This window comes from Gymnoscopelus braueri (genome assembly GCF_963280865.1).
Source record: "Gymnoscopelus braueri genome assembly, chromosome: 1".
NCBI classification, from domain to species: Eukaryota; Metazoa; Chordata; class Actinopteri; order Myctophiformes; family Myctophidae; genus Gymnoscopelus; species Gymnoscopelus braueri.
In genome coordinates this window covers 28,734,889-28,752,686 of record NC_137603.1, presented here as the reverse complement: position 1 = coordinate 28,752,686, position 17,798 = coordinate 28,734,889, and the positions used below count along the sequence as shown (strand labels likewise).

The window sequence follows — 17,798 nt, the reverse complement described above, 5'->3', positions numbered from 1 at the left end:
TAACACCTAGATGGCAGTGTTGAGCAGCGACTGATTCCATAACAGCAATAACATTCAAGAAAGTGACCTCTGTTTAACCACTAGATGGCCATGTTGAACAGCATATGACTGATTCCATAACAGCAATAAAAAGATGCAAGCATATACACCAGGGGTTTTCAACTGATTGTGACACCACCCTGACTAAGAATCAACCTGGGGACCACTGTTGTGTTGGGTGGGAATATGAACTAAGATTAGTGCTTTGCTAACACTTGCTATGCATCCCATGTCTATACATCCACTGTTTCTCAACCAATGGTCCACAGACTACTAGTGGTCTATTCCTATCCCACTGTAACCCTTATTCTGTTCTCTTACTTTATCCAACCTTCCATTAAACTCATGTTAACTGATTTACTGATTTGTATCTTATGTATGAGTAAGCAGACACATGTGATTATATGGGCACATTTCTTAATAATGATAACTCAATCGGACAATCTGGTACACTTCCCCTTCTTGAGATTCTAATTCCCTTTTCTGAGGAATTTCTTGACCTCCGACTTCCCAGTAACTGACAACATTGACGCGTCATCATAGGTCACCATGTCGTTAATGCACGTTAATCCTTCATGGACCACTAGTGGTCCACGGACCACCTGAACCCCTGATATACACAAGTAGTTAAAAATAGAGGACAGATAGATAAGCTTTCACCAATATGGCTGCTGTCTCTGATATAATGGACCCCGTCTTACCTCCTCTCCCAGGTTACTGCCCAACTCTTCACTGACTCTCTTTGCCACGCTCATGGCTGCCACCCTGCGGGGCTGTGTACAGCCCACCATGCCGTAGCTGGTATAGCCGTCCTCGTGGAGGTACTGGGTCAGCTGGGTGGTCTTCCCACTGCCCGTCTCCCCCACCACAATTACTATGCTATTGTCCCTAGGGGGAAGACAAAAAAAGACCACGCGTTAAGCTCACCTGAAATTGAGTCACTCTCACTCAGTCATGTTGAATGGTAAACTGTTTCTCTATACACTACTGGTTCTCAACGTCGGCTTCGGAGACCACCAGGGTGTGAAATGAAAACCGTAAAGGTACCATTGGTACACTCTCAGAGTTCTGAGCCAATTCTAAAAATGATTAATCAAGATAATAATCAAGATTTTTCAAAAATAGCAGATCTACAAGCTCGTAGCGCGGCACTCGGTGCCGCGCTATGAGCTTGTAGATCTGCTATTTTTGAATAGCCCAAAGAAATCTTAAAATGAGACGCAGATGCGTCCCCGGTCTTAATGGGTTAAACTAACACTGATGATTTCACAGTGTTGATTTGTGTCCCAAAGATACAAATTGATCCATTTGTATACTGTCTGAATTACAGACCCGTTTAAGGGTCCATTTGGACCCCTGGTGGGCTCCGGACTAGACGTTGAAAAACAGAGCTCTATACCATCTAATATTTGTCTTTTCATGCCGGTTTATTTGTATCTGTAGATATATTTTGCTTGTAAATGTGTGTCTTGATCAGAGACACTTTAACACATGGACTCTTATGGGTCCATTTCTCTACATTTGTACAGTTTGTACACTAGTATATACTATACTAGAATATAGTAGCACTATACTAGTATATGCCATACTATTATTGCGTATATACTAGTATATACATAATAGTTGTTGTGAAAGTATTTCATAAGTACCTTATGATGTTCAGAAGTTGTTGTCTGACAGCAAATATAGGCAAGTACTGCCTCTGCTCCAAGAGGGTTTTCTTTTTAGCAAACTCACTGCTGGCCTCAGTCTTATCTTTCATGTGGTCTGCAAATTTCTGCTCTGCTCTGTAAGGATGACAATGTTTGACCAAAAAAAAATTAAAATACGGGAAAACCAGCACTACAGTTGAAAGATTTACCAAATGAAACCTGGCGTCTTTATTTTGGACATGCCATTATAGCCACATTTCTTGTAAAGATTTTTTTTTTAAATAGTTAACATAGCTAGTTAAAACACAACAAAATATAGAATAGGACTTAAGTGGTTGAAAAACTAACCAATACAAGTTTTAACACATTTAGCACGTCAGTAATGTTAGCAACAATCATGACACTCATCATACTCAATATGTCTTCACCTGTAGTCTACTTTGCCATCCTCGCCCACTTTGGCCCCACTTTGGTCGTCCTCTTTCTTCTTGATGCCCATAATGTCCCCCAACTTTGTACCTGCCAGTTCCCATTGCTTGTGCTGTGCCTGAAAACATAGCCATAAGCCGTTATTTTCATACAAATACTTGCAACGATAGTTAACCTGGAACACATTTAATTTATCACCAAATGAAGAAAACAAATAATATTATTTTTCTTAGGTTTTTGGGGGCGAGTAGATACATTCCTCTTTTGTTTTTTACTTTTTTACTTTACATGCCGGTACTAGTGTCCTAGGTACTAGTATCCACTAGTTTAAAGACAAAACTGATCCACCAAATGAAAATCTGCCCTATATAACAATATAGGGCAGATTTTCATTTGGAAACCACTTGAGCACTATAATAATACCATTACCATTGTACCATTATAATACCCATAATAACATATTAAATCTGGCCAACAACATTGTCTCTGACCTCAACCATGTCCTGAACAGTGAATACAAAATGGTAACATCAAACCAGAGATACAGGGTTCCACAATTAATGAAAATCTGCCCTATATTGTTGGCCAACCACTTGAGCACTATAATAATACCATTACCATTGTACCATTATAATACCCATAATAACATATTAAATCTGGCCAACAACATTGTCTCTGACCTCAACCATGTCCTGAACAGTGAATACAAAATGGTACCATCAAACCAGAGATACAGGGTTCCACAATTAAAACTGAAGCACTCTTTTGTGCACAAGTCGATCATATAATTTTTCTGTATGTTTTATGAAATGTAGGTTTCCTTCTTGTCTTAATTTTTGTTTCTTTATTTATGTTGCAAATGGAGATGCTGTGATGTAAGAACATTTTCAGACATGATGTCACAATAAAGCACCATCATCATCATCATCACCTTATACGTTAAACAAACCGGACATTAAGCGCAACAGACAGGTCTACTTAAATCTAAAATGAATGTGATGTAAATCTGCTGTGACAATGGTAATGGAGTGTTGGCTGTATCAATGTCTATCCATCAATGATGGATGGATATTGAGACATTAGATATAAGCCAAATAAATCATCTCTTCAGAGCCACACTCTTCATAATTCATGAAAACCTGCCAGTCCTTTCTCAATTTTGACCTTGTCCTTTCACATTGTATCCTCGGTGCGCCTACTTTATATATTATCATTGTTAGACTACACTGTCCTACCTTCTTGCGTTCTTTCTGCTCACGATGTTTGCGAACCAGCTGGCTGCCCTTCCGAGAGATGATGGCCATGTCAGATGTGGGATCTTTCACAGGAATGACAGGCTCCGGCTGCAACATGCGCACGCACACGCGCGCACACACACACACACACACGTAAACATACAATTAGGCAAATCAATCTTTGATATGAACCCATATAACCAATACAACCAGTGCTTACTGCAGCAACTTGTTCACTAAGGGCTAAGCCTAAGTCAATAATATTAGATCCTTTAAAGTCTAATTTGCACTAATAGTGTCACTTGCCAAAAAGAACTAATCTACAAGCTAAAACCTGTTAGTTTAAAGTAAATGTGAGCCACTCTGCAACTTACCTGCTTGGTGAAAACTATTCTTCCATCCAGGAACGGAGGCACCAGGTTGTGGACCAACAAGTGAACCTTAGCAGCGTTGTCTTCCTCAAAGTCGTCATCCACTTCCAGCCTCTGCACCACCCCACTGGTAAGCATACGATTTGTCTCCCAACGCTCATTATCCTAAGAGAAACAAAACCACATACACACAGCTAGCTTTACGAACAAGACTAATCAACTCTGCTCAGACAAACACTGCTCCCTCAAACACTAATAACTGTATGTGTGTATACCACACACATACAAATTAATCAATTAATCTGTAACAGGACGAATGAATCATCAAAACAAGCAGACATGGAGATGTGATTTACTGTTGTACCTCATTGATTTGTCGTCTGTGGGCAGATATACGTTTCTGTGTCTGCTTCTGAAGGATCTGCTCTCTCTTCTTCACATATTCTTCAGAGGTCTGAGTCAGAGCATTGTGGAACTCATCAGAGCCTTCATCCATCATGTACCAGTCTCTGTCAGCTTGCTGTGAAAGATGGTGAGAAAGATTAAAAAAGACCACAAGCCAATATAAAACTAGTAACTACACATTGAGTTTCACGTAGGTTTTCCAGTATGAACTCTCGAAAAACCAAACACATTGGGAAGTGTTTTTTTTTTTGTCCTCCTCACAATAGTACGATAGGATTCACATTAAATATTGGCAACGTTCCCCTTAAACAACAGGATCATTCAGCTGGATAAACGGAGGCGAAAATGACATCACATCATAATACGTTCTAATTCATAGATAGCCATATTAAGGGCCTATGTCACAGCTGAGTTATTAAAATGTTTGACTGTCAGGAAAACAGTTGCATCTGGGGAAGTGATTCAGAGATTGAAAGAGACACGCAGGACCGCGGTCACGCATGGAGAGGCGCAGGGGTGCTTAGTGCAAGTGAGTTGGGCGCTTTCAGGTCAAGTAATACAGGTGCAAAGAGATTATTGTTGGAACCTTTTTCCCCCCTTTCTGTTCCTTTGGGAGTTTATGTGTCTGCTTGAAGTTTTGTTTGCATCTACAAACTGAGTGCTCAACCAGATCAGCAACGGCGGCTAGAGTAGGAACAATTCACAGAGGGTCTGTTTAGCCAAAGTAATGATATCAAACTTACAGGGTCGAAACTGTTGTGGGCCTGAGGCATAAGCATGGGCAGAGTCAAATCAGAACACTAGATAACTGTGTTCTGATCTACTGTAACTCTCACAATATAGTGTAATATGTCAATAATAATGATGTCAAGGAGGATAGTTACCTTCTGATCTTCCTCCCACTGCTCCTTCTCTTCCTCATTATCAAACATAATGCCCTCCTCACCACCCTCCTTCCTGCCTGAAACATAAAAGAGAATGAGAAACCATAAGCAGATTCCGATTAAACATCATATCACGTACTTCCTATGTGTACACATCCACCCCAGCTGGGTTCAGATGCAGGATAAAGAAATAACAACAAAAGGAAGTAATATATACAGGATGCCTGGGATGCCTAATGAAAGTCCATATGACCAGAACATTGTTAATAAGCAAATTAAATATAGTGGGAGCAGTATATTTCGTCCTTCTGAAATAGTACCTTTCCCTTGTGATAGACGAGGCGTAGATCCTAAATGCTTCCTGTCGTTGGCCCACTCGTTATACTTATAGGAGGGGGTGGGCAGAGGGGTATCATCAGGGTAACGGCCTCTGACTGACCTAAGTACAGACCAGAGAAACATTCATTATGTAGGCCATGAGGAAACAAACAATAATCAAATGATGTAGTTAAAGTCTAGATGCATGGTGTAACTAACTGTTAGACCATGTCTGACTGGAATATTTTCAAAAGCCTGTTAAATATCTGACAGTTAATATGATGCATCATCTCAAAAGATATTTTTTTACAACTGTCCGGGATCTTAACTCTTGCGAGCACTCTTTAAGTGTCTTGCACTCAAAATGTGCCTCATATTTCAATAATGTAAAAATGTTTATTTGATTGATGAATTAATGGCCCAAACTACACAGCTTGCAGAGGGGCTCTCCCCCCATCTGACAACCTTGTCAGCAGTCTAATTATTCAATTAGATCATTAGATTAATGATTATAAGACAAAAATATCTCAGAAAAGCAGGGTACAAAGCGGTTTAATCAATAATTCATTCAGCAGTTTTTATTACTAGTCCATTATTAGCAGCTAGTTTTACTTCCTACGTGTTGTTTTGTATTAGTTTATGCAAGGGAGTGACAGACTGTCTCTGGGATCAGATTATGTTCACTGAACTAAATACAATTGTCTGTCGTTCATTCACACGGAAACACTGTACTGAGGGAGAGACTGCCTCAAATCATTTAGTAATGATACCGTATCCCTGTTCACCAAACAAACCTACCCGGTACGTAAAACAAAAATAAAAAATAAACTTAACCTATAGGTTTGTTCAGTGAACAACCGAACGGGATCCCAGTCAGTGACTGAGGGATATAGGTCTGCTCAGTGAACAGATCCCAGCGTTACCTACTCCAGTCAGAGACACTGAGGGGGGGAAACAGGTTTACTGAACAAGATCCCAGCGCTCCCCTTCCCTCCCCTCCCAGCACTCCCCTTCAATGACTTAACTTCAGTGAGAGATACTTATATGCTGGTATCAGTCTGTCTGAGGGGGAAGAGCCCGCTCTCCTCCCGGAGTTCAGTCCAATGACGAAAGAGGAACAGCAGATCCGTCTCTCTTCAGCCAATCAATATTTTGCATTTGCAACTGTACTGACCAAATGTATCTTTTCAGGAAATTACGTAGTTCATTTCCTTCACCCAAAAAAACTAGTACCTTCGAATGAATCGTCGTGACCGACAACAACTCTAAAACTCAGTCGCTTACCTGTCCCTCCTCTCGCTGTCCCGGCCAGAGCGAATACTACTGCGCTCTGAGCGATCAGAGTCTTTGTTAGAAGGGGACGGAGGTGCAGGGGACGGAGACTCCCACTGTGAACGCTGTGAACTGGCATAACCACTGTCATCCTCTTCCCAGTTGGAACGTGACGGCGTGAAGGAATCTGTAACAACAAGGGAACTCTTTTCAGTGGTCTCTCCGGGCCAAACATGACATATTTTGTGGCTGAGGGGCTGTTGAATCCTTTAATTGTGCATATTTAAAGGGATAGTTCATCACAAAATAAATTAGATTTATCTATCTATTAGTAGTATTAGTTCAGGAGACTTGAATTCAAGGGTATTTTTTGTTTTTGTCCCATTCCTAAGCCAATAATGTGATGGACCGGTAGGCAGCAGTTCCGGTACACAAAGGAGACTCTTTGTGTCTCCTACCGGAACCACTGCCGGTCATCAAATTATTGGCTTAGGAATGCGACAAAAACTAAACAATATCCATGAATTCAAGTCTCTATGGGGTGACTAATCGATTGGGGAAAAAAGTCATTTTGGGGGTGAACAATCCCTTTAAGTGAAGTTTGTCTTACCTCTAGGGCGCTGTTGTGGTGAAGATGGTTCATCTCTCTTACTCCCTCGGCTAAGGCGTTCAGACGTCGATCCATCTCTTGGTGATCCATCTCTTGGTGAGCGCTCACTGCGGTCCCCACGTTCTGACCGGCTGCTGCTGCTTCCGCGGCTATGGCTGCGCTCTCGCTCATCTGCCAGACATAGAAGACAGTTCCACAAAGGTTGCTGCACCAAACACGCCAAACATTTAACTTGTTTTAACAAATCTTGAATAAGATCCTATAGCTACAAGAGGATGTATAGTCTAAAAAAACTAAGGGCATATCTTATCTTCCCAAGAATATGGGAACCTTTTATGCATCTCCTAAACTCTGGTGAGCCGTGTTAAACGTCACGTTAGAAGAGTCATATTTACTGTGACCATACATTGTTATTGTTGTTTTATTTAATTAATAATTATTACACATTTTAACAGGATACACACAGTGAGAGTAGGCATGTGACATGCAACAAAGGGTCCACCCTGCTTGAAATCAAACAGGGACTCCCTGTCGGCATTTAAGCCCATGTGGTACGCACCCAGACCACTCGTCTATTGGGTCGCCCTATTACAAGTACGTTTTTGTCATAATTACTTACTATTAGTATGATTATTAGATCTTATTTATGTATCGTGCCGTTTGTTCAATTAAAATAAATTGAAAACTTGGAAATTATGTTGATCTCTGGATCCAAAAAGAAACGGTGTGGCTCTGATGTGCATCTCGGCGTGGCTCCAATGTGGATCTGGAACTTCATGTGACACCAGTCATCTAAATTATGATGTTAGTCATGACGTATGACTCCAAATGTGGGCAAGGTTTTAGTGTACTCACAGCCCCATTGACTTCCATTGTAAAATTTAAGTTAAATATTTCAAAACGTACAAAACATGTGGCCTACTGGAAGCCTGCATGCAAAGTTTGGCGCCGATTGGTCTGGCAGCTTGCGAGATTAGCTCAAGACAGTCAGATACACACAGAGACCATGTGTAGGCAGATCCTCTTGCAGACCCCACCATGAAAACAAATTGCTGCACCAATAACAGAGCTGCAGGCTAGGTGACCATGTTATTATGACATCTTCTGTTAAAATCACCTCTTTCACTCCTTCTCTCTTTGCCCTTATCTCTGCTCCTTTCTCTGTCTTTCTCTCGTTCCATGTTTTTCTCCTCTTTGGAGCAGGCATAAACTCCATGTTCGCGTCTGTCTTTCTCTCTCTGTTGGTGTCTGCGACGAAACTCTTCACTGACTCCTCCAGGGCTGGACGGCGTTTCAGAACCAGTCACACGGTACTTCCTGTCAAGGGGAAATAAGATGTCTAATATTTGAAGAAGTTTATACCATAGCATAAGAATATAGAGTATTACATAATAGACACTCTTATGTACATAAATATGACAGTAAACAACATCATCATACCTCTCCTTCTTAGTACTTTTGTCCTCATCACCATCTTCTTCTTCATCATCAGATTCAGAATCACTCTTCCCTTCCTCCCAGTCCTTGTAGGATGACACCTTTGATTTCTTACTGGCTCTGTCATTGATGTCTGCCTCTAACTGTTCCTTGCTCTCACGTTCCTTCCTCTTCTGGGCTGCCAGAAGATCTAGGCCCAGTAAAGAAGTGCGAGGAGTCGGTGCCCGAAAAACATGTGGTTCTTCAGCAGCGCTCTTCTTCTTTACAATCAACCCCCCAACCTGATCAGTCGAATCACTGCCTTCCAGTCTGTGCATCGATACATCATCATCCATTATCTGTTAAAGACAACACACAAAGGGCACAGTTAATCCATGTTAACTCTAGTGAGTGCTTTAGGAAGCACTTTCGCCAGTGTTAGGCAAACTACTTATGCTTGGGTAACTGAGCTACACTAAAAGCTCTCAAAGATAAAAGTTAGCAAGCCACAGTAAGTTACTTAGTAAAAGTAGCTAGCTACATAATGCCATGCGAGAGTGCAGTCTAGCAACACAACTAGGGACTCGTGAATCGCTGCCCTCCACACTCTCCTATCTAGCATCAGGGTTCATCACTCTCTCTGACTTTGTCTGTGACCCGTGGTAGGTCCCCGTAGAGGACCACATTTCTGATGTGGTCCGGCGTCCATGTGACACCTAGTGCCATTCGTAGCATTCTTGTGTAGACTCCATCCAGGGCCCATTCCTGTTGTGCTGAGAGGCTTCATGTCTCAGCCCCATACAGCAGTACTGACTCCACTGTAGCTACGAATAGCTACATAAGTAATGTAGCTATGGACATGTTTTGACGGCGAGTGATTGAATAAAACATATCAGGTCCGGGGACAGCCAGCGGTGCTTGAGGGGGTTCCAAGGGGTCCTCAGCAAATTGAGTTAGGAACTTCAACTAAACGGTAACTCTGACAGTATACACTCTCAAACATTATGGGGGGTCCATGGAGATCGTTGCAATTAAAGAGTCTGAGAACTGCTGGTGTAAAAGCTACAAATGGATGGAGATGCAGAATTCTCTCTTTGATGTAGCCGCAAGCAAGATGCTATAATGCTATCTGGCATCTAAGTTGCAATACCAACCCTTGAGATCCCATTCATTGAAACCGAAAAGTCCTATCTGATTGTATCAAACGACGTTAAACTGACCAAACATTGCAGCTGAACAGAAAGCTTGGGTTATCCTCTTTATATCTGTCAAGTTTTTGTTTCATAAAAATCTACCGCAGTTATGAGCTACTTTCTGTCAATACGTTCTGTGCAGGTGATTATTTTTCTAAGTGTTTGAAAGCAGTTTTCAATAACGCAACGTCCTGCTGCCTCCTGTATTATGTGCAGTTTGAAACAGGTGGTACCCAGGACCGTAGAGTGATTTCCAACGAGTGCTTCCAAACTCCAACACTCCAAAAATAATCACCTGCACGGAATTTATTGGCAGAAAGTAGGTCATAACATGTCTACCGTGGATTTTTATGAAACAAAGACTTGGCAGATAAAAAGAGGATAACCCCAGCTTTCCGTACAGCTGCAATGTTGGTGAGTTTAACGTTGTTTAATACAATCAGATAGGAGGAATACCAAACCGGTCACCCCTAAACACGGTCGCCCTGGATCGCAACGAACGGTCGCCCCCAGAGGTTCGGTCCCGTCGCCCCAGAGGTTCGGTCCCGTCGCCCCCGCAAACCTCTCCATGTATTTCTACACAGAGGGGAATTACACAGAGTGCCATATCACTACTTAAGCAGATTCTGTGTTTCTGTGTTATTTGCCTAACAGACGTAACTCGAAGGGATAAATACATTAACTTCAGAAAGTTGAGGGCAAACTGCAAGGATTTTAATCCCCAAAACAATGCATTTTCACAGATTTCACTATGAAATTATTAGGCACATTATTCGGTGATTAACATCTGCGATCGATCAGCTATAACATTAAAGTACTCCAAGGGACCGCAATGGAAACAAGCCATTAGCTTTCTTGGGTTTAAAATCCTCTTTGCAGACCTTGTATTGAACTGCACTTTCATGTGCCTTTTTTTGCAAACTGCTAATAAAGTATTCAATCAATCAATCAAAACGGAGGATAATTTCACAGATGCACAAGTATTCGTATGGTAAACGACCAACATTCCAGGTGGAATGGTCCTATTTTGGTCCCAGGGGTAAGACACATTTTAGATTAATGTTGTTGAGTGCACAATCATGGACCCTATAGATATGAATTGTGGGCGAGCATTCCTGACCGGCGGGGCGAGCGGACCATCGTTGTGGGGCGAGCGGACCATCGTTGTGGGGCGAGGGTTCTGCTCGTTCGGGCCAACCGGACCGGACCGGGGTGAGCGGTCTACTCCTGAACAGGTGGCGAGCGTGTTTAGGGGCGACTCTTCCGGTTATCGATAGGAGGACTTTTAGGTTTCAATGAATGGGCTGTAAGGGTAACTCAATGTAGCATTATAGCATCAGAGTTGCTTGCGGCTATCTTTGATGAACAGAACAAACTGCTCTCAAAAGTCAAAACTCATCTGTTGTGTTATTTGATTTCATGTTGATGTACAGTAAATGCAGTCATATAGCTTTTGGCAGGTTATCCAGCTGCATGGTGAAAGAAATTTTAAAGTAGCAACTCTACCCACAAGCTAGCCTTGGATCTAGACTCTCATAGATGCATTTTATAGATTTTTTGACATTTTTATATATATCGTAGATACGCCAGTAAAAGTCAGACTCGATCAAATACATCTATGATAGTCTTGATCCAAGGCTATACCCACAAGCTACTGGGAAATGTAGTTAAGCTAGCTTGATAGCTGCTTAGCTAAGCCTATTAGCTAAGCTATTGCCCAACACCAGGCGCAGAAGTAGTTCTGAGATACGGGTGACAGCAAAGGTTCTATTCATATTTACGAATATCTGGGCTTAGATACAGCATTAAACATGAACAGATGAACACATTGGTTACCGTTAGCAGAGCTATAGCTAACGGTAGTGCGCAACCTACTGGCGTGGGCCGTGGCGGCGGTCTGCTGGATCCTTGGTCACATGTACCTTTTAATCCCAGTGTCTTTTGCTAGTTAATTTACAGTACGTATATAGTTCCAGTGATTTGGTTAGTCACTCACTTAAGGATTAGAAACTACTAACTGTTGTTTAGCTGTGTCGTACAAAACGCGTATTTGTTTACAGACAGACAAGAAGGCTGCCATTGCCGTCCCACAATTCCATACGTCACCTACGCAACAGCAAAAAAAGCTTTATTGAAACCTCCTCTTTTTAGAGGAACAAAGCGAGCTAGAGCGTGGGGCATGCTGTCTCAATGATTAGAAATCAGTGGTGGAAAGTGTAGAAATACTCTGTTACAAGTAAAAAGTCCCGAATTCAAAATTTACTTGAGTAAAGGTACAATTAAGTATTGGTGTAAAAATGTACTTAAAGTACCAAAAGTAGAAAGTTATATATAGGCCTATATTAGAATGTCCCAATTCACAACTTTTCAAATGGCTGAAATGTATATAGGGGCCAGGCTGAAATGGTTAATGTATGTTTTGTAATAATAATCAAAATCTACAAAGTAACTAGTAACTAAAGTTTTCAAATAATTGTAGTGGAGTAAAGGTATAATATTTGCCTCTGAGATGTAGTAGTGGAGTAGTAAAAGTACTGACATTTAGAAATACTACAGTAAAGTAAAAATTTTACTTATACAGTACTTGAGTAAATGTACACCACTGAGAAATACATTTAGAAAACAGTGTTGTGCGACAGTGCGAGGATACTCATATAGCCTAAAACCAGGCGCCCTGGTCCAGAGCGTTAGAGAGAACTCACTAACGCTCTGGACCAGGGCTAGCATTTTCCCTAACCCCCATCTGAAAATATATTTTTTTTTTACCATATTTGTGTTGTTAGAATATTTTTTTAAAAAGTCCAAATATTCCACATTTTATTTCATTTTCAAATAGCCAATGTACAATGTAGGTTTAAAGTGTTTCTTTTGGGCTTGTTTTCCTAGACCTGGTTGCTTATTTCTCTCACGCAACCTGGCAACACTGTGCCGGGGTTGGCTTCGGCTTTCGTAACCAGTAGTCCATGAGCCAGAGCCCCAAAATTGAGCAATGATTATCGAAAGAGTGGGCAAAACCAAACCTATATTAAATTGTTCATAGGGTCAATACGAGTAAATACATATATGATAACCTTTCCACAGGAGCAGCTTTTTCATGGTTATCACACATTTTGTTATTTTCCCCATACGTACATGACAGGTGAAAAAATGACAACATTTAAAAAAGAGTTATCATAATGAAACTTCCTGAGTTGATTACTTACATGAAGACAATGATTTATCGTACTACATGTTTTCTGAAATTGTATATTTAAATATGCAAATTAGTCATTGGGAAAATATGCCCACATTTGCATAACTTTCCAGAATCAACATTGGAACATTGGACAAAGCCAGAGTCAACATACTTATTTCATTTTGTTAAGATGTTGGAGTCAAAGGTTTTTAACAAGGGAATATTCAATATCTGGCTCAATTTTGGGGCTCTGGCTCATGGACTAAATGCCTAATTTGCATATTTAAATATACAATTTCAGAAAACTTGTAATACGATAAATCATTGTCTTCATGTAAGTAATCAACTCAGGAAGTTTCATTATGATAACTCTTTTTTAAATTTTGTAATTTTTTCACCTGTCATGTACGTATGGGGAAAATAACAGAATGTGTGATAACCATGAAAAAGCTGCTCCTGTGGAGAGGTTATCATATATTTATTTACTCGTATTGACCCTATGAACAATTTAATATAGGTTTGGTTTTGCCCACTCTTTCGATAATGAAATCTGGTCTGGCTCATGGACTACAGGTAGAGAGAGAATTTCTGCCCTGGTAGAATTTCCTCTAACTTACTTGTTCCTTCCTGTTGTGTTATTACGCGCTAGTATGAGCTAGTATTACAAATAGGCTCTATGCACAGCAGCCATAATGGAAAGAAATTGGGCCTCTTTCTTACTTCCTTCACAGGTGATGACACTAATAAGGCTCTGTTCCATTTCATGTACTACAGTAGCCTGGTTCCTGACCATAGACCCCGCCCACTCTCTGAGTGTGCTCAGGCTAGTACTACAGTGGTTCTCAAACCTTTTAATTTCAAGGACCCTCATAACTCCGAGAGTGTACAAATGGAACCAAATGGACCCTTAGGTCCATTTGGTTCCATTTGTACACTCTCAGAGTTACACACATTTTGAGGTGACCCCCCTCAAGGAATCATGAGGGTCCTTGGACCACACTTTGAGACCCACTGGTGTAGCAGAGTCTTTCCAGTGAGCCAATATGCACAATATCAGCACCCTGACTCTGTTTGACCAGAATGGAACAGAGCCTTCAATTAGTATCATTGGTAACACCTGCGAAGGAAGTAAGGAGAGGCCCAATTTCTCTTCAAAATGGCTGCTGTGCATAGAGCTTGCATAGAGTTTTAGATACCGGGGGGTTAGTTAACTTAAGTATTATACACCAACAAGCTAACAGTTAGGTGAGGAAAACGTTAGCTAACAGCGATGGGCGAGGAAATCAACAACGAAAATAATGGTGTTACGTATTATACTCGGGAAGACGTAAGAGCCCACAATCTGAGCGAGGACACATGGCTCATCATCCACGACAAAGTGTATGACATCACGACTTTCCTTGAAGAGGTAACGGGTTCAGTAAAGTAGTACGGAGGTCAATGTAGCTTAATTATTGCCTTAAATCAGGGGTCTTCAACGTTTTTTCAGGCCAAGGACCCCCCCTAGCTGAGAGAGAGATTAAGCAGGGACCCCACCCCCACTACATATTGTATAGAGTGTTGCAGATTAAATTTTTTCATGGATTTCATGGATAGCTTCATAGACTTGTATGACAGCACTGTCATCAGTGTTGGATTCGCGTTAATGTGTATTTTCAGGCATTATCCACTTAAACCCTCAATACTTAGAGAACTTGACCTTTCACTCTGTACTTATAGTTTGCTCTTTTCCCCCTACACCAAACCTCTTTGCCGAAAATAGCCGATCTACAAGCTCACAGCGAAGCTTGTAGATCTGCTATTTTTGGCCAAAGTTCTCCTCAGAATAGGGATGCTGGGGTTCCAGACAAGTGGTTAATATAAAAAATGAAAAGAACTGTAGTAACTCTGAGGACCCCCTAGGGGTCCCAGACTCCCTGCTGAAGACTCCTTCCTTAAATCTACATTCTACAAGCTAATTGTTTGGCTTGTAGATCAGTTATTTAAGGCAAGCGACCCCCGCCCCCAAGCTATCTTTAGCTTCTATAACTACTATCTTTAGTGCTATAAAGGGTTACGTGGTTCTCAAACTTTTGTGCCAAGGACCCCCAAATTGATCACATATTTGGCCGCGGACCCCAGCTGGAACCCCCCCAAGGACCCCTAGGGGTCCCCAGACCCCACTTTGAGAACTAAATATATATGCCGCCATACCTGTGCCACACACTGTTTTAATTTATTATACCACCATCATACTTCATTAATTGCATCACTGTTATGTATGTTCTGTTTTTAAATGGGTAGTGTCGATAGTGGAGACATAATATCTTAGTTGGTGGACTCATTTACCGTATTTGTTGAATTTGTGGCTGTGGTATGTTTTATTTATGAGTTACAAAATAAATACCATATGTTGTCCATCTATCAATCAAACCTGCACAGTGTATGGATAAATACATTACACTAAATCATTTTGTTTAAAAAAAAAATTGGACCATTGAAGTTGCGTCGATCATGCTTAAATATAAAGATAAGACAACTGAATCAAGTATTTGGAATGAAATTAATATTCTTTATTGTTACATCCCATTGTACAACTTAACCCATTTAGACCTGAGGCAGACTCTAAATACTGACCTAAGTTTTCTGAAAAACTTGCTATACTGTACATAGCAACAAGAACCCCAAAAGGGGCTCCCGTCCTGAAAGGTATAGTTACAAATAGAGGTTCCCTCCCAAAAATGGGGTAATAATGAGAGCAAATGAGTCATGCTAGAAAAATTAGGTCCACAAACTGGTAAAAATAAGCTCCACCGTTTGTTTATTGCTTCAAGTTTCGATCACAAGGATCTTCATGAGGAATTATTCCTTATTTTCCTTTCATGTACTGTTTGTCCTGCACCTGGGGTCCTAGGCAGTACACTATCCTTATTATGCAATGCATACTTTGCATAGTGAGTCATTCTAACTAGTAAATATGATCCCTTTCTGCACTTTCAGCATCCTGGAGGTAAAGAGATTTTGCTGGAGCGGGCAGGCAGAGACGCCTCCACTCCATTTGATGATGTCGGTCACTCCACAGATGCTAGAGAGACGCTGGAGCAATACTATCTTGGGGAGATTCCTATGGTAGGTTCATATGGTGCTTTCAAATATCACTATCTGTAGCCCTGAAAAACTAAAGGCTAAAGTTGTAAAGTAGGCGCTAATCCATAATGTCTTGTGTGATGTACAGGCAGGGAATTCACTCATAGCTCTACAAGTATTGATGTTTTTGTCAGGTTTCCAAGGCTACTAGTTAGATAGATACAGTACACAGTCGGACAGATCTTTATTTGATCCAGTGAGTGGAGAAATTCAGGTGTCATCACAGCCCCACAGTAAGCAAGAAAAACAGGACAGGTACACGTAAGAGTAGTGGGATACAACTAAGAGTGTTACGGCCAGCCGTATTGTGTATTTAGATATTTTTGTATTATTTGTATTCTATGTTTCTGAGGTGGAGAGGTGATTGCCAATGGACTGACAGCTGCCTGTGGCCATTGATGTGTCAGACCGATTCCTGGAGACTGCCAGCTGCCCATGGAGAATTGGTTCCCTCCATGGATTGGCCAGCTCTGATGAGCACTGCACAGATTGGCTGAGGGAGCCCTCACCTTTGCTATAAAACTCACTCTTGTACTGACTTTCAGGAGAGGACTTTCAGATGAACAGCAGCAGAGAATAGCTCTCTCTGTCCTCTCACCCAAACCAAACCTTTTAATTTATTTGTGCTTTTAGTATACTTCTGTTTAGATCTGTTGTTTAGGTTCCATTGTATTATTGTAACATTTTTGTAATTTTCTATTTTGTCTGTAATAAATATATATTCAGTTTTAAATGATGTGTCCTTTTAGTTATTATGTTACGGCCTTTATACCCCTAGACTAAGGGTCGTAATAAAGATAAAAGCACAGAAATGTAATAAAGATTAAAAAAAAAAAAAATGTTGGGGCGGCCATAGCTGACTAGGTAGAGAGGTCATCTGTTAATCAGAAGGTAATCTCTCAAGAACAGTTTCTGCACTGCGTTGGAATCTGTCGGGGAGGTTCGTCATAACGTGTGCGCATGGGCGTGCCTTCAGATCAGGAAGCAGGCCGCGCTTTACCCAATCAAATGTAGTGGGCGGGATTCACGTGTCCGTCGATCCTTCCCCCCTCGAAACAAACCGAAACTAATTTAACAATAGCGTCCGCGGAGCAGACAAAACCACGGAAAGATATTCACATTTTAACTTACTCTTTCATCATAGAAACAAGTGGGCTTATAACCAATACGATCCATGTTCTCTGGGAGAAGTGGTGTTAGTGTTCCGTGTAGAAATATTGTTAGTGGGAATGAAAACATAGTCGCACCAACCGGAAGTGATGCGCTGAAGGCATACAACAAACACCGGTTTCCTTGCGCTCTGGTGTTACGTTTTCTTCCGCCCAGAGCCAACAGACATAGAACAAACAGCAGAGGGCGCTGTTTTTCATTTTCAGTTGGCGATGGGTTCCCAGATTGATCAGAAGGTCGCCAGTTAGCCCCTCGGCCCGCCCAGTCTATATGTCTATAAAACCAGGCGTTTGTCGGGATGTAGCCTAGTTAAGGAGACGGAAGGGAATCTCCAAGTGGATTTGATAGATAGACATCCAGCAGCAAGTGCAGTAACAGTAAGCATGGGGTATGGAACACATACATACATATATCCCCTGTGAATGGATACAGAAAGATGGACTGTAGGGTATGTCTTCCAGCCTAACATGGGGTCTATAAACAATTAAACGTTTACAGCCGTT

The 17,798-nt window shown here is 41.2% G+C and overlaps 1 protein-coding gene across 3 annotated transcripts in view; it reads right to left on the bottom strand.

Annotated features, from left to right (window-relative positions):
• Positions 1 to 11,917, bottom strand: part of dhx38 (DEAH (Asp-Glu-Ala-His) box polypeptide 38) — a 31,173-nt gene extending 19,256 nt beyond the window's left edge. Inside the window, exons 1-13 of one of the 3 annotated variants that reach the window (XM_080429306.1) lie at positions 11,661 to 11,917; positions 8,656 to 8,990; positions 8,333 to 8,532; positions 7,216 to 7,386; positions 6,618 to 6,792; positions 5,336 to 5,454; positions 5,016 to 5,092; positions 4,091 to 4,246; positions 3,730 to 3,891; positions 3,356 to 3,463; positions 2,120 to 2,238; positions 1,689 to 1,826; positions 741 to 927 (exon numbers count right to left, since the gene is read on the bottom strand). In XM_080429306.1, the coding sequence (XP_080285432.1) occupies positions 741 to 927; positions 1,689 to 1,826; positions 2,120 to 2,238; positions 3,356 to 3,463; positions 3,730 to 3,891; positions 4,091 to 4,246; positions 5,016 to 5,092; positions 5,336 to 5,454; positions 6,618 to 6,792; positions 7,216 to 7,386; positions 8,333 to 8,532; positions 8,656 to 8,987 (1,944 nt within the window). In that variant the 5' untranslated portion in view covers positions 8,988 to 8,990; positions 11,661 to 11,917. The remainder of the gene's footprint in view (positions 1 to 740; positions 928 to 1,688; positions 1,827 to 2,119; positions 2,239 to 3,355; positions 3,464 to 3,729; positions 3,892 to 4,090; positions 4,247 to 5,015; positions 5,093 to 5,335; positions 5,455 to 6,617; positions 6,793 to 7,215; positions 7,387 to 8,332; positions 8,533 to 8,655; positions 8,991 to 11,660) is intronic. The other 2 variants (XM_080429305.1, XM_080429307.1) reach the window with 2 other exon arrangements.
• Between the last annotated feature and the right edge of the window lie 5,881 nt (positions 11,918 to 17,798).